Source organism: Fukomys damarensis, unplaced genomic scaffold (assembly GCF_012274545.1).
Source record: "Fukomys damarensis isolate Sample0158 unplaced genomic scaffold, DMR_v1.0_HiC HiC_scaffold_37, whole genome shotgun sequence".
NCBI classification, from domain to species: domain Eukaryota; kingdom Metazoa; phylum Chordata; class Mammalia; order Rodentia; family Bathyergidae; genus Fukomys; species Fukomys damarensis.
This window is the reverse complement of record NW_022900949.1, coordinates 6,508,109-6,521,986: the sequence shown is the minus strand read 5'-3', so window position 1 is coordinate 6,521,986 and position 13,878 is coordinate 6,508,109. Positions and strand designations below refer to the sequence as shown.

The 13,878-nt window shown below is 55.2% G+C and overlaps 1 protein-coding gene across 1 annotated transcript in view; it reads right to left on the bottom strand.

Moving 5' to 3' along the window:
- Positions 1 to 4,088: 4,088 nt before the first annotated feature.
- Ldlr (low density lipoprotein receptor) overlaps positions 4,089 to 13,878 on the bottom strand; it is a gene marked incomplete at its 5' end in the record, with an annotated part of 15,314 nt that continues 5,524 nt past the window's right edge. The window contains 15 exon segments of the mRNA XM_033759596.1: positions 4,089 to 4,477; positions 4,757 to 4,914; positions 5,700 to 5,771; positions 7,108 to 7,254; positions 7,382 to 7,534; positions 7,745 to 7,886; positions 9,053 to 9,192; positions 9,622 to 9,740; positions 11,045 to 11,269; positions 11,362 to 11,533; positions 11,759 to 11,884; positions 12,443 to 12,562; positions 12,816 to 12,938; positions 13,147 to 13,269; positions 13,784 to 13,878. The exon segment at positions 13,784 to 13,878 is cut by the window's right edge and continues 146 nt beyond it. Coding sequence (XP_033615487.1) covers positions 4,442 to 4,477; positions 4,757 to 4,914; positions 5,700 to 5,771; positions 7,108 to 7,254; positions 7,382 to 7,534; positions 7,745 to 7,886; positions 9,053 to 9,192; positions 9,622 to 9,740; positions 11,045 to 11,269; positions 11,362 to 11,533; positions 11,759 to 11,884; positions 12,443 to 12,562; positions 12,816 to 12,938; positions 13,147 to 13,269; positions 13,784 to 13,878 — 1,951 coding nt within the window.

Genomic DNA, 13,878 nt, shown 5'->3' with positions numbered 1-13,878 from the left:
CTCCTGGAGGCTCTTTGCACGGTGCCCAGGACAAAAGGACGAGCCACCTCGTGGACTCGGGGGACACCACAGGCCCCGCGTCCCCACCCTCACCGCGCCTGGGGCCCAGGCTGGGAACCTCAAGCAGCAGATGTGTTTTCAGGGGGAAACTGAGCCTCCCAGGTGCCCAAGGGGTCGGGGCGGAGCTAGGATCCAAACTCAGGGCCTAGTGGCTCCCCGGGCCCTGGGTCCCCAGGCTCCTGCAGCAGTGAGCTCGTGCCGGGCTCAGGGCTCGGGCCGAGGGGGCGGCGCCCATCCACGGGGCGGGGGCAGCGTCACCCGCAGAAGCTCCTGGTGTTCTGGTCTCCAGACCCGACCCTTCTGAGGACTTTGCTGTCTGCTGGGCAGTGAGACCCTTTGTTCCTGGGGCCCCGCGGGGAGCCCACTGGCTCACACGTGGACGCATGGGCTGTTGTGGATGATGCTCCTGAGAACACGGGTGGGAAAAATCTGTTTGGGAACCTGCTTTTTGCTGAGTGTGGTCGCATATACTTGTAATCCAAGCTACTTAGAAGGCTGAGGCAGGAAGATTGCAAATTTGAGCCCAGCCTGGGGAATTTAGCTCGAACTTGTGTCAAAATAAGAAATAAAAAAGGGCTGGGGATGTAGCTCATTTCTCCTTGTATTCGATCTCCAGTACCACCCCTAAAAACCGAAAGCTAGGCATGGCTGTGCTCGCCTGTCATCCCAGCACTTGGGAAGCTGAGGCAGGAGGATCTCCATGAGTATAAGGCAGCTTGGATTATATATTGAGACCCTGTCTCAGAGAGAGAGAGAGAAAGAGAGAGAAATCTTGCTTTCAGCTCTTTTGTGTTTACCCAAAAGTGGAATTTCTAGATCATATAGTAACTTGATTTATTTATTTATTTTTGAGACAGGGTCTCACTATGTAGTCGAGATGGACCTGGAACTCACTGTGTAGCCCAGGCTGGTCTCGAACTCACAGCGATCCTCCTGCCTCAGCCTCCCCAGTGCTGGGATTACAGGTGTGCACCACCACGCCTGGCGATTTTTTTTTTTTTTTGAGCTATCACCATTTTCCACACTGGCTGCAATACTTCACATGCCTCCTGACAGAGCACAAAGCATCCCAGTTTCTCTGCCTCTTTTTTTTTTTGAATGAAAAAAATAAGATTTCATAACAATGATAAGAGAATAGCAATAGTGAATATACTGTACATCGTTGTCTTCAAAGTAGTTACTCAGAGAAGACCATAGGGCCACAAAGCTTTATAAAGAAACAAAGCTGGGTGGGGATGCGGTGGGGGCTGTGCTGTACACACTGGTCATCCTGGTGCGAGGGAGGCTGAGGCAGGAGGATCACAGAGAGTTCCGGGCCAGCTTGCCTCACAAGCACAAGGTCCTGAGTTCAATTCTCAAAGATACCGCAAAACTTTCTTTTCAATAAGCAGTGAGCTAAGCTACATTAGTGCTATAAATGAAACAAATTAGCCTGTAGTAATTTTCCACATCTTTGCTATCATTGGCTATTTGTTTTTATTGGTTTGTTTTTGTTAATTGCAGCCATTCTAATGAATGTGCAGTTCTTGTGATTTTGCCACATTTGATCGTTGTTTTTGTACCCTGCATTCAGTTTTTTTGTCTGCTCTGGCCTTTCTTACTCTGTGTCTTCCTTTCTCTCTTTCTTCCTTTTTCTTGCCCTCCCTCCCTCTCTCCTTTTCTTCTTTGTATTTATTCTCTAAAACACAGCATCTCCCTGTTGCCCACGCTGGCCCTGAACTCCTGGGCTCAAGAGATCCTCCTGCCTCGGCCTCCTGAGGGTATAGGACCATGGGAATCCGCCTGCATGCCTGACTGTGCCCCAGTTGGCATGCGGGAGTCTGTACTTTGCTTGGCAGTGCCCTAAAGGTCTTAAATGCCCATAAAGGCTGGGCCAGGAGAGCAGAGGCATGCATGTGCGAGAACTGGCTGCGGGTGCTGGGGTGGACAATGGTGCCTGTGCCTGGCTGCAGCCCAGCAGCTCCTGCATGGAATTCAAGACCCCTTTTGGCAGAACTTATGATGGCGGGGTCGGTGTGAAATCTCTTCATCTCTCCATCTGAGCAATGGATTTGATAGTCGCATATTCACCCTGCCTCTTCCCCTCATCTTTTGTTTGTTTGAGTTGGGGGTCTCGCTATGTAGCCCAGGCTGGTCTCCAACTTGCAGAGTCCTCCTGCCTCAGCCTCGCGTGTGCAGGGATACAGGTGTGTGGCAAGGCTCAGCCAGTGTGGGACCAAGGTACGAAGGGAAGAACTCTTCAGAAACCAGTGTGGGGCTGGGGCTGGCCTGGCACCGAGGGAGAATGAGAGAGGGAAAGAGGGCGACTGCAGGGTGACTGCCCGTGGAGGGCCTTGGTCCTTCAGCCCTGCAGCCGCTCCTCCATGGTCTCCTCAGCAACGCCCTGCCTGCCCCCTCCTAGGAGATGGAGCCTCCTCTGTGCCCATCGTGGCTCTCTCCAGCAGCTCCCTCTCCTATGCTCCCAAAATAAAGCAGTTAGGAAAGCACAAGTGGCGCGGGCCTGTCATCCCAACGCTTGGGAGGCTGAGGCAGGAGGGTCACTGAGTCTGAAGCCAGCCTGGGCCACACAGTGAGACCCTGTGAAGAAAATGTTCCTCTTCTGGCTCTTTCTCTGGGGGTGTTCAACCTTTCAGATAGTGGGAGCGAGGAACAGAATTCAAAACACATGATATTCGGCCAAAGGGCTCACTGAGGAAATTTAATCCATCACCGTGCGACATTCAGGCTATAAAAACATTCTCTACAGTGGTTTAAAAAGCGGACCCGTTGCCCGAAGCATCTAGCCCGCCAGGGGGCGCTGTTCTCCCGAGGCTGCCCGGCGCTCTAGGCCAGAGGGCTCTGGGAGCCACCGCACAGGGCCGGGCAGCTTCACCAGCACAGCAAGGAGGGTTTGCAAAAATAAATAGAACACGCACGCGCAGGCACGCACACGCGCACACACACACACACACACACACACACACAAAGTGCAAACATGACGCCCCGCGCCACTCCATGCAGGTGGCCACACGACACTCCTGAGCGGCGGGCGCCTTGGGCACAGGGTCAGCGTCCCCGCCCGACCATCCGGGATCCCCGGGGCTCCAGGGGACGCAGTGGCGAGTCGGGCTGGGCCATCGTGCAGGTGTCAGCACCCTCGGCTTCCGGGGAGGTTAAGGGCTCGGCGGTATTTGCATAGAAGCGGAAATGGGACTGGGGTGAGTGGCTGGCTCGGTACAGTGTGTGCCCCTCCTCCCTGCGCTCTGGGAGGCTGAGGCAGGAGGATCGCTGTGAGTCTGAGGCCAGCCTGCCAGGCTACACGGGGAGACCCCCATCTCTTAAAAAAAATAAAAATAAAAAAAGAAACAACCAAAAGCTGGCCGCTTCCAGCCAGCGATCTGTCCAAATGCTCGCAGCAGTGAAGAGGGCAGAGTAAGAACGAGCTCAGCGCATACCGGGGCCGCAGTGACCTGCCAAAGTGCAAGGAGGAAGAGGACGGGGCTGGGTCCGTGGGGGGCCGGTCCCGAGCTCAGGCACTTCTGAACGTTAGGGCGCCGGCGCCGCAGGCTTTTCTCCGGCAACTGGCGGAGCTTTGGCGGACGATGAACGCATGGACTGCTGTCGGGCAGCGGCACCCCGAAAGCCCCCAGGATCCAACCGTACGGTCGCAAGGGGCTCCGGGCCACTGTCCCAGCATGAAAGCCCCATTCTGGGGGTCGAGGCTGACAGCGTGGGGGTAAACGGACTCTCCTGAGTTGCGGGGCTGGGGCGCAGGGACCCTGTGGCGAGCGCCTGCTGTCCCTTGGCCAAAGCCCCTGCCCCTCACTGCCCGAGTGCCCATCCTTTGGTTCTTCACGCTGCCAAGGGGAGGAGGGCAAAATGAGCCGAGCGTGGCGGTACACACGTCAGCCCAGCACTTGGGAGGCTGAGGCAGGAAGATCGCCATAAGTCCAAGGCCAGTCTGGGCTACACAGCAAGACCTTGTCTCAAAAACAAAGAAAGAAAAAGAAAGAGAGAAAGAGGGCCTGGGATTTAGCTCAGTGGTTCCGCCATCTGCCTAGCAGGCACAAGGTCCTGAGTTCAACCCCAAGTACCAAAGGAACAAAAAGAAAGGAAAACGGAAAGCAATGTCCACAGAGAGGAACCGGCTCAGCTCCTTTTTGTCTTTTTCTGTTCTCCTTCGTAGCGAAAGAAGAAAAACAGAGCCCTGTCCGGTCCCATTACGCGGGCGCCATCCCGAGCCCGGTTCTGCCTCTCGGACGAATAAATATATAAAACAAAGCCCGGGCAGACGCTGTGTGGGCTCGGGCCTCTGCAGTGCCTTTGGTCTCTTCTTGGGGTGGCGACGGTCAGGGGCCGGGAGAATGTGTCCTTCCTGTCCCCGAGGTGGTACAGGCTCAGCTCACGCCACGTCGTCCTCCAGGCTGACCCTCTGCCTCTGGACAGGAGAACGCAGGAAGCAATCAGCTCAGCTGCAGAAAACCCGCGTCCAGGTCCAGTCCTCTCCCGACCCGCTTGGCGCCTCCAACGCCTGCCCCCTGCGTGGCCACTGGAGGGCGCTGTGCACGTCTGAGCACTGTGCCTCGCCGGAGGCCTACAGCTCTACCCCAGGGCCATTGCACACACTTCCCACTCCCAGATGCCTACCCTGGACCCGCTATCTAAAATGGCACCTCTGCCGCCTCTTAGCTGGGGATGGGGACAACAGGGTGCTCACCGAGGGGTAGGTGTAGCCGTCCTGGCTGCGGCAGATGTGCAACTCATCCTCTGTGGTCTTCTGGTACACGGGGTTGTCGAAGTTGATGCTGTTGACGTTCTTGAGTCGCCAGTTCTTCCAGATCAGGAAGGCACCAAGGCAGAGGAGAGTGACCAGCCCTGCGGAGAGAGCAGGCAGTCACACGCACAGCCCAGACTCCAGCCTGGCCGGGCCGCCAGTGTCAGACCCTGACCCCAGCCTCTCAGCCTTTTACCTTCGCTTTTTTGTGTTTTAAATTATTTTTTGAGCCGGGCGTGATGGCGCACACCTTTACTCCCAGCACTCGGGAGGCTGAGGCAGGAGGATCGCTGTGAGTTTGAGACCAGCCTGGGCTACATAGTGAATTTCAGGTCAGTCTCAACTACTTTGAGACCCCGTCTCAAAAATAAATATGTAAGGTGCAAATTTCTAATCATGAATGTCATTATATTGTATACTTTAAATGTACCAATAAAATTAATTAAAAGTAAATAAATAAACATTTTTTGAGACCAGGTTTTGCTACCTTGCTCAGGCTAGGCTCCAAGTTGCGATCTTCCTGCCTCAGCCTTCCAGAGTACTGGAATGATGGCCCTGTATCAGCACTGCTGGGTCTTTCTGTTTCTTAGTGATATGAGGAGTTGCATCTCCAGCCCTTTTTAAATTTTGAAACAATCTCACTGAGTAGATCTTGATCTTGTGATCCTCCTGCCTCAGTCTACCAGAGTGCTGAGATCACAGGTGTTCACCCCCAAACCTGGCTTCCCCTGAGTCTCTCTCTTTTTTTTTTCCTCACTGTGTAGCCCAGGCTGGCCTCAAATGTGCGGTGATCCTCCTGCGTCAGCCTCCCGAGTGCTGGGATGACAGGCGTGCACTGGGCTGCCTCGTTCTTGGGAGAGAAGGTGTCCCAGTGAGGTTTGCTTACCAATGGGGAGGGCGATGGTCAGGGCCCCCACGCTGCGTGGCTTCTCCCCTCTGCCAGCGGCATTGCCCACAACTGCGGGGGGAGAGGAAAACAGTGAGGCCAAGGTGCCAATGGGGAACATAGGGAGCAGAACAGGAGGGTGACAGTCACACAAGGAAAATGCCTGAAACACCTCTCTACCCTGGTTCCGGGCTGGCCTGGAACTTGCAGCGATCCTCCTGCCTCAGCCTCCCAAGTGCTGGGATGCCTGGCCTGGAGTGATAATTCAGCAGTGTGGGCTGCTCCGGAAACTGTTCTCCTTCAAGGGCTCCTTTTCCACCTCTGAGAAGCCCCACACAGGCTGGTTGGTGAAGTGGTCTTTTTAGAAATCCTGTCTCCAGGATGAGGCTACCCAGTCCCCCGCAAGACCAGTTTCCTGTTTTATCTCCCTCACGGTTGACTAAGGCTTCAGCTAATCCCCGGGGCAGGGAGGAATCTGAAACTTGCTGATCTTTCTACTTCCTCCTAGAAAACTCCAGGGCTGAAGCTGGGCGTGGTGGCACACACCTGTCCTCCCAGCACTCAGGAGGCTGAGGCAGGAGGATCGCTGTGAGTTCGAGACCAGCCTGGGCTACACAGTAAGTTCCAGGTCAGTCTCAACTACATAGTGAGACCCTGTCTCAAAAGACAAAACAAAAAAACCCAAACAAACAAAAAGAAAACTCCAGAGCGGTTTCCCAGACTGATCACGGCTCATGGAGGGCGGGTGCCCCCTGGTGGTCAAGAGTGCGAACTACTGGTAAATTCTCAAACAAGTTAGCAGGGCTCCGTCAAATCATAAAAGAGGCCTGTATGAACCCAGCACTTGGGAGGCTGAGGCAGGAGGATCTCTAGTTCAAGGCCAGCCTGGACTTACATAGAAACCTTGACTCACAAAATAAAACAAAGAAACAACAACAACAACAAAAGTGGAAGAAAGAAAATCTAGAGACTAGGGGCGAGCCTTAGGCATGCTGGCTAAGTACTCCACCCCTCACTAAATTCCAAATCCTTGAAAAAAATTACCTACTTATCTATTTATGACTTCTTTTGTGGTGTTGGGAATCAAATCCAGGGACAGTCTACCACTGAGCTCCACCCCTCAGCCCATTTTATGATTTTATTTTGAGACAGGGTCTTGATAATTTGCCCAAGCTGCCTCACACTTGGGATCCTCCTGCCTCAGCCTCCCGAGTAGCTGGAATCACAAGCGTGTGCCACTGTGTCCAGCTCACCTTAGACCATTTTATAGGCAGAGAAACTAAGGCTCCTGATACACACAGGCCCAACTCAAGGCAGCCCTGACCCCATTCGATCTCTGCGGTCACCAAACTCCTGTGGCCTCCGCAACTGTCCACGCGCAGGCACCCAGAGAGGGCCCAGCCCTCACCTTGGTGGGACATCGTCACTGACTCCGCCGTGGTGAGCCCGGGGGTGGCCACAGGCCGCTCGTCTGCGTGCTTTGGCCTCACAGCTGTGGCGCTGGCTTCTGGCCTGGCTGTGGGCAGCAGAGGGGTGGTCACGGCGCGCTCAGCCTCTGTGAGAGAGAGCGAGCTTTTCCTTAGTGCTGCGGGCCCAGCGCCACCTCTCTCACTGGACAGAGGGGCAAAGAGACCCTCAGAAGGCTCCAGTTGTGAGCCACGAAGCGAGCCCTGTGGCCCTACCTGCGAGACAGCCCCTCATGTCCTTGGCCAGCACCATAGCATCCGGGCACACACAGGTGAACTTGGGGGAATGGGAGTTGATCTGCGGGGCCGGCAGACACAAGTACTGGCAGCCACCGTTGGGCAGGGCTGTCCTCTCACACCAGTTCACCCCTGGAGTCGGAGGAGGGAGGAGTCAGGTGAGATGGAGACATCACAGAGTAGACGGGAACATTCCAGAACATTCCACAAAAAAAACAAAAGTTTAGACCATTCCAGAAAGAAAAAGAACTCTAGATCAGGTTTTTCTGGAATATTCCAGAAAATTCCAGCAAACTGGAAGAGAAGTTTGGAGAAGAGAGGGTACAGCTAATCCATCCTTACCCTTTGGTTGTGTGACATTGTGAAACAGAACAATGTCTTCAGGTGACGACAGGTTTTCAGCCACTAAATGAACATCCAGGCCTGTGAGGCGGTTGACGCTGAAAATGGCTTCATTCATGACATCCGTCCAAAATATTTTGTCCTTCGCAGGAGTGAAAGACGATGATAAATGTCATTAGCCACTGAGATAGGACACAGACCGCAGGGCTCCCCCAGTCTCTGGGGTTGTTTGGGAAGAAGCGCTATGAGGTGGTGGGGTCATTTCTTCCTGCTTTGGTTTATACGTGTGATAAAATACACATGAATACAGTTTACCACCTTAACCTTTAGAAAAGGTTTTCGTTAAATCCTCCTGCCTCAGCCTCCTGGGTAGCTGGGACTACAGGTGTGTGCACAGTGGTGCCCAGCACCACCCTGACCGTTTGCAAGGGCACCGTTCAGTGGCATTGACTTTCCTTTTGTTGTACAGCTCCCCCACCAGCCATCTCCGGAACGCCCTCATCTTCCCAAGCTGCAGCCCTGCCCCGGAACAACAGGAAGTCCCCCTTTGCCTTCCCCTGCCCAACGCCCACCATTCCGTGCCTGTGAATCTGACCCATGGGGATGCCAGCTAAGAGGGTCACACAGGATTTGCCCGTTTGTGACTGGAGCGATTCACACAGCACAATGTCCTTAAGGTTCAACCATGTGTCAGAATATTCTGAGATACGATCTTGTTATGTAGCCCAGGGTGGCCTTGAACTTGAGATCTTCATGCCTCAGCCTCTCAAGTGCTAGGACTACAGGAAGGCTGTTCTCACCCGCCCTTTCCCCAGATCTGGCCTCTGGGGACTTCTGGCTCCTCCCCAAAGTCAAAATGGCTGTGAAATGGTAACATTTTGAGTTGATTCAGGACATTAAAGCGGCTATGTGACGGGGCAGCTAAAGACACTCGTGAAGGAGGGACTCTCAGAACTGCTTCCGAGACCGGCAGGAACAGCTGGGCGTGGGGGCACACGCCTGTCGTCCCAAGACTCTTGAGGCTGAGGCAGGAGGATCGCTGCAATTTTGAGGCCAGCCTGGGCTACATAATAAGCTCAAGGCCAACCTGAAAGTGAGAGCCTGTCTCAAAAACTACCGAAGTGACAAGGATGGATGGGACAAGTGTGTTTGAAGCGAGGGCAGGACTTTGGAGGGGATTAATGAAAGGTGGCTTTTACTGTAATTTACTTCCTTAAAATGTTTTAACGAGTCTCCATTTTACACTGTACCTCAGACCCAGACTGTATCAACAACAGCTGTGAGTTCTGGGCAACACCCAGGTCTCACCTCAAAGATGGCCAAGGAGAAGGGGTGGGCCAGCTGCTTTTCGTCCTCCAAGATGGTCTTCCTGTTTCCGCCATTGACGTCAATACTAGAGATGGAGTGGAGTTTGGAGTCCACCCAGTAGAGGCGGCCGCTGGAGAGATCTAAAATGCACAGGTGGCCAAGGAGTGGTTACATGCAGACGCCAGACCAGAGGTGAGAACAAGGCTCGTCAGAAAGCCAGAAAGTTCTAGAAAATTCCAGAACATTCCAGAACATTCTAGAAAATCCCTGGGCACTGGCAGCTATGGGGTGAAAATAGCTTTTCAGCTGGGTCATCTGCCTTTCATACACGAAGCCCTCAAAGTACCTGGGAAAGAAGCAGCACCTTAGAAAAGTGGCTCCATCCACCTTGGGACCCTGAAGGCCATGCCATGGCTTGGACCCAAGGGCCACATCGGGCCCTGGTGACTCTCCCAGCCAGGGAGAAGACACTGTGGGCTCTGCCTGGGCTGGTGTAGGGGCAGCGGGGACGACGCTGTTTCTCCAGACAGCGTCCAACCCGGGTAGGGCCGGCCATCCCGTGAACGTACCCAGTGTGATACCGTTGGGCCACTCGATGTTTTCTGTCACCAGCGAGTAGATGTCCACGCCATTCAGGCCCCCTTTCTCGATCTTGGCGGGGGTCCCCCAGTCTGTCCAGTACATGAAGCTGGTGGGACAACAGGGAGGGCAAGATGAGGCCGCGTAGCTAGACTCGGAGACGGACCTTGCTGGGAACCCCTAAAGTCCATTTCTCAGGGGTTTTGTTTGGTTTTGTTTTTTCTTCTTCCATTTGTTGAGACAGGGTCTCGCGGTACAGCTCACACTGGCATTGAGCTCATTGTAGTTCAGAGTGGCTCGGGACTCACAGCGACCCTCCTGCCTCAGCCTCCCGAGTGCCGGGACTGCAGGCATGCGCTGCCACACCTGGCTCTGCACATTTCTCTTTCGGGTCCGGCTCCAGGCAGGGCACAGCCACCCCGGGGCTCTGTTCCAGCTCAGCGCTACTCTGACCTGCCCTGCCCTTCCAGATGTGGACACCAGAGGCTGAGGCAAGAAGACTGCCTCAAGTTCAAGGCCAGCCTTGTCCTGTTCTCTGCGCCCTCCGCCCATTACTGCTACCAGGAAGGCGACACCCCTGGCAGTCACACCTCTGGGGTTGTGATGGGGGGCAGGTGTGGCCTGACAGCCTCATGGAGGAAATTCCCTCAAACTTTCTCTCTACAACCTTAGCTGCCTTGGAAGGCTGAACCACAAAATACGAAGGCAATAAATTACTATTTTCATTTCTTTTGGTACCGGGGGATTGAACTCGGGACCTTGTGCTTGCGAGGCAGGCGGTGGCGCCACTGAGCCAAATCCCCGGCCCTCTCTTTTCATTTCTAGTTTATGATGATAACTAAAATCTATTGTACTTTGAAGCCAGGCACGGTGTTGCATCTGTAATCCCAACTATTCAGGAAGCTGAGGCAGGAGGATTGTGAGTTCGAATCCATCCTGGGAAGCTTAGTGAGATCCCACCTCGAAAAATGAAAAAGGGCTGGGGATGTAACTTGGGGGAGAGCACTTGCTTAGCGTGCAAAAGACCCTGGGGTCTACCCCCAACATCCCTCTGAAGAAAATAAAGACAGAGCTAATACACTTTGAAATTAGAAACTTTCTGACTTACAATGACTTGTCTTTTTTTGTTTTGTTTTGTTTTTTGAGACAGGATCTTGCAGGCCGGGTTTCATCCCCGTACCAAAAGAAAGAAAAAAAAAAGAGACAGGATCTCGCTATGTAGCCCAGGCAGGCCTCAAACTCATGGTGATCTTCCTGCCTCAGCCTCCTGAGTGCTGGGATGACAGCTGTGCACCACCACGTCCAGGACAAGCCCTACCTACCCGGACACAGACACCCTTGAGGGTCACCAGCTCTGGGACCCCATGCTCCGCCCCCCGTCCCTGCCATGCCCCGAGCTTCGGAAACACGTACCCGTTCACGGGGTCCACCGCGATGCCCCTGGGCTTGGAACCTTTCTTCTGGAACAGAGTCCTCCTCTTCACACCCCTGGTGTCGGCCACGGACACGGTGCCCAGGACAGAGTCGGTCCAGTAGATGTTACGGTGGACCCAGTCCACAGCCAGCCCGTCGGGGGCCTGGAGGTCCCCGCCGATGACAGTGTCGTGCGCAGAGGCCCCGGCCGCGTTGATCTGGGTGCTGAGGGGAGGAGGCGGAGACGGTGTCAGGGTCAAGTGCAGCCCCGGTGTCGCCACGGTGTCGCCCCTGGTGGCCGCGGGTGGAGGTCTCACCTGTAGATCTTCCTGTGGGACAGGTCGGACCAGTAGAGCCGGTTGCTGGCCACCTCCGCATCCAGGGCCACCGCATACTTCAGGTTGGAGAGGAGGCTGGAGTACTCTCTGCGGTCCGGGGTCATCTTCCGCACCTCGTGCCGGTTAGTGAAGACCAGGTAGGGGGTGGAGCCTGGAAATCCAGAGGGCAGTCAGGGCAGCCGGGGGCACTTTTCATTTTAGGTTCTGAGGGTGGAACCCGGAGCCTTCCTACTGAACTCGACCTCAGCCCCTTTTATGTTTTGTTTTGAGACAGAGTCTTGCTAAATCACTAAGTGCCCTGGCTGGGTTCAAACTTGGGATCCTCCTGCTTCAGCCTCCTGAGTAGCTAGGATCACAGGCGATTTTACCCACTCACCGACAGCCTTGCAGGTCTTGGTGCTGGGGTCCATCTGGAAGCCATCCTCGCACTCACACTTGTAGCTCCCCTCCAGGTTCACGCACACCTGGCTGCAAGTGTCGGGCTCCTGACACTCATCGATGTCTGCGAGTGGAGACAGCGTCTCACTATGTAGCCCAGGCTGGCCTCCAACTCCCAGAGATCCTCCTGCCTCAGTCTCCTGAGCGCTGGGATTTACAGGTGGCTCCCAGCCTTTTTTGTTTGTTTGTTTTTTGAGACAGGGTCTCACTATGTAGTTGAGACTGACCTGGAACTCACTATGTAGCCCAGGCTGGTCTCGAACTCACGGCAATCCTCCTGCCTCAGCCTCCCGAGTGCTGGGATGACAGGTATGCGCCACCATGCCCAGCCTCCCAGCCTTTTTTAAAAAAACATTTTTTCATTTTGGGTCTCTTTACAGTCTTGCTAAGTCACCAAGCTGTTGCGGGTTGGGCTTGCATTTGAGATCCTTAGCCTCGGCCTAGCCCAGATTTTAACGTGAACTCAAGACGCAAGACCTCTACGGAGCCCTGTGGCAATGCAGGTCCGCCTGTGCTCAATGCTGCGCCCATGCAGCCCCTAGGAAGCCCCCCGTCAGCCCCAGGATGGAGGACAGCTTTCTCGCCCACCGGACACGTGGGGAAACTGAGGCAGAGGCCTAACCTTCGCACCGCCACTGGTCCGCGAGGTGGAACCCACTGGGGCACAAGCACTGGTAACCGATCTTGAGGTCCTCGCAGATGTGGGAGCAGCCCCCGTTGTTGTCTAAGCATTCGTTGGTCCCTGTGCAGGGTGGAGGACACAGCTGGTCACCCCGGAGCCTCCAGCCACGCCCTCCCTGCCACCCGTGACACAAAGTCTTCTAAATCACCAAGGGCCCAAGCTGGGCTCACACTTGAGATCCTCCTGCCTCAGCCTCCCAAGTAGCTGGAATGACAGGCGTGCGCCACTGCCTGATTCAGGCAACACCCCATCTTCCTTGCCCTGTCGCTTCCTCCCCGCCGGGACCCATCCGCCCGCCCCCAGATGCGCTCACCGCACTCCTTGATGGGCTCGTCCGACCAGTCCCGACAGTCCCTGGCCGCGTTGCACACTTTGTCCAGCGTGATGCACTCGCCGCTGTGGCACTTGAACTTGTCGGGTCCCTCGCAGAGCGTCACTGTGGGGGACCCAGAGGAAGATCGGGACCATTCACAAGGAGCACACCCGTCACCTCAGCCCTCCAGGAGGCTGAGGCAGAAGGATCTCCATTTCCAGCCCAGCCTGGGCAAATCAGTGAGACCCTGCCTCGAATTAAGAAGGTCTGGGGTGTTGCTGGGCCTGTTCTCCGCCCTCCTGCATCGGCGACCCAGGTGGCCAGGGCTCACCGTTGACACAGCCGACTTCGTCGCTCTGGTCCCTACAGTCGTGCTCGCGGTCACACTGCCGGCTGCCGTGGATGCAGGCGCCGTCCGTGCACTGGAACTCGTCAGGGCGGCAGGTGGCCGCCACTGGGAAAGACAGGGGTGTTGGCTTTCTCCGGGACAGTGGGGGACAAGGACATAGGGTGGCCTCCTTTCCCGCGGTCAGCACCCATAGCCCCGTTCGTATGTGGTCACTGTGGGCTGGGGCCACTCGAGCTGGACGTAGCCGCTTAGGAGGCTGAGGCAGGAGGATCACTGTGAGTTCCAGCCCACTCTGGGCTACCCAGTGAGCTCAGGGTCAGCCGGAACTGCACAGTGAGACCCTGTCTCAAAACATCAAGATAAATAAACATTCTGGAAATAAAGCAATTAATACTTTTTTTTTCTTTTCTGCAGTACTGAGCATAGAACCCAGGGCCTTCGCAGTGATTTCCATCCCCAGCCTTTGTTATTTTTTACATTTTTATTTTGAGACAGGGTCGCCTAAAGTCAACCAAGTCGCCTGGCTGGGCTCAAATCGTAACCCTCCTGCCTCAGCCTCCCAGAGCGAGCAGCCTGCAATCGCTAGGTACCGGACGTGACCTCTCGGCCCGGCCCTTACCGCAGTCCTCCTCGTCGGACCTGTCCCTGCAGTCGTGGGCGCCGTCACAGCGCCAGCTGCTGTGGATGCACTCGCCACTGCGGCAGTGGAACTCC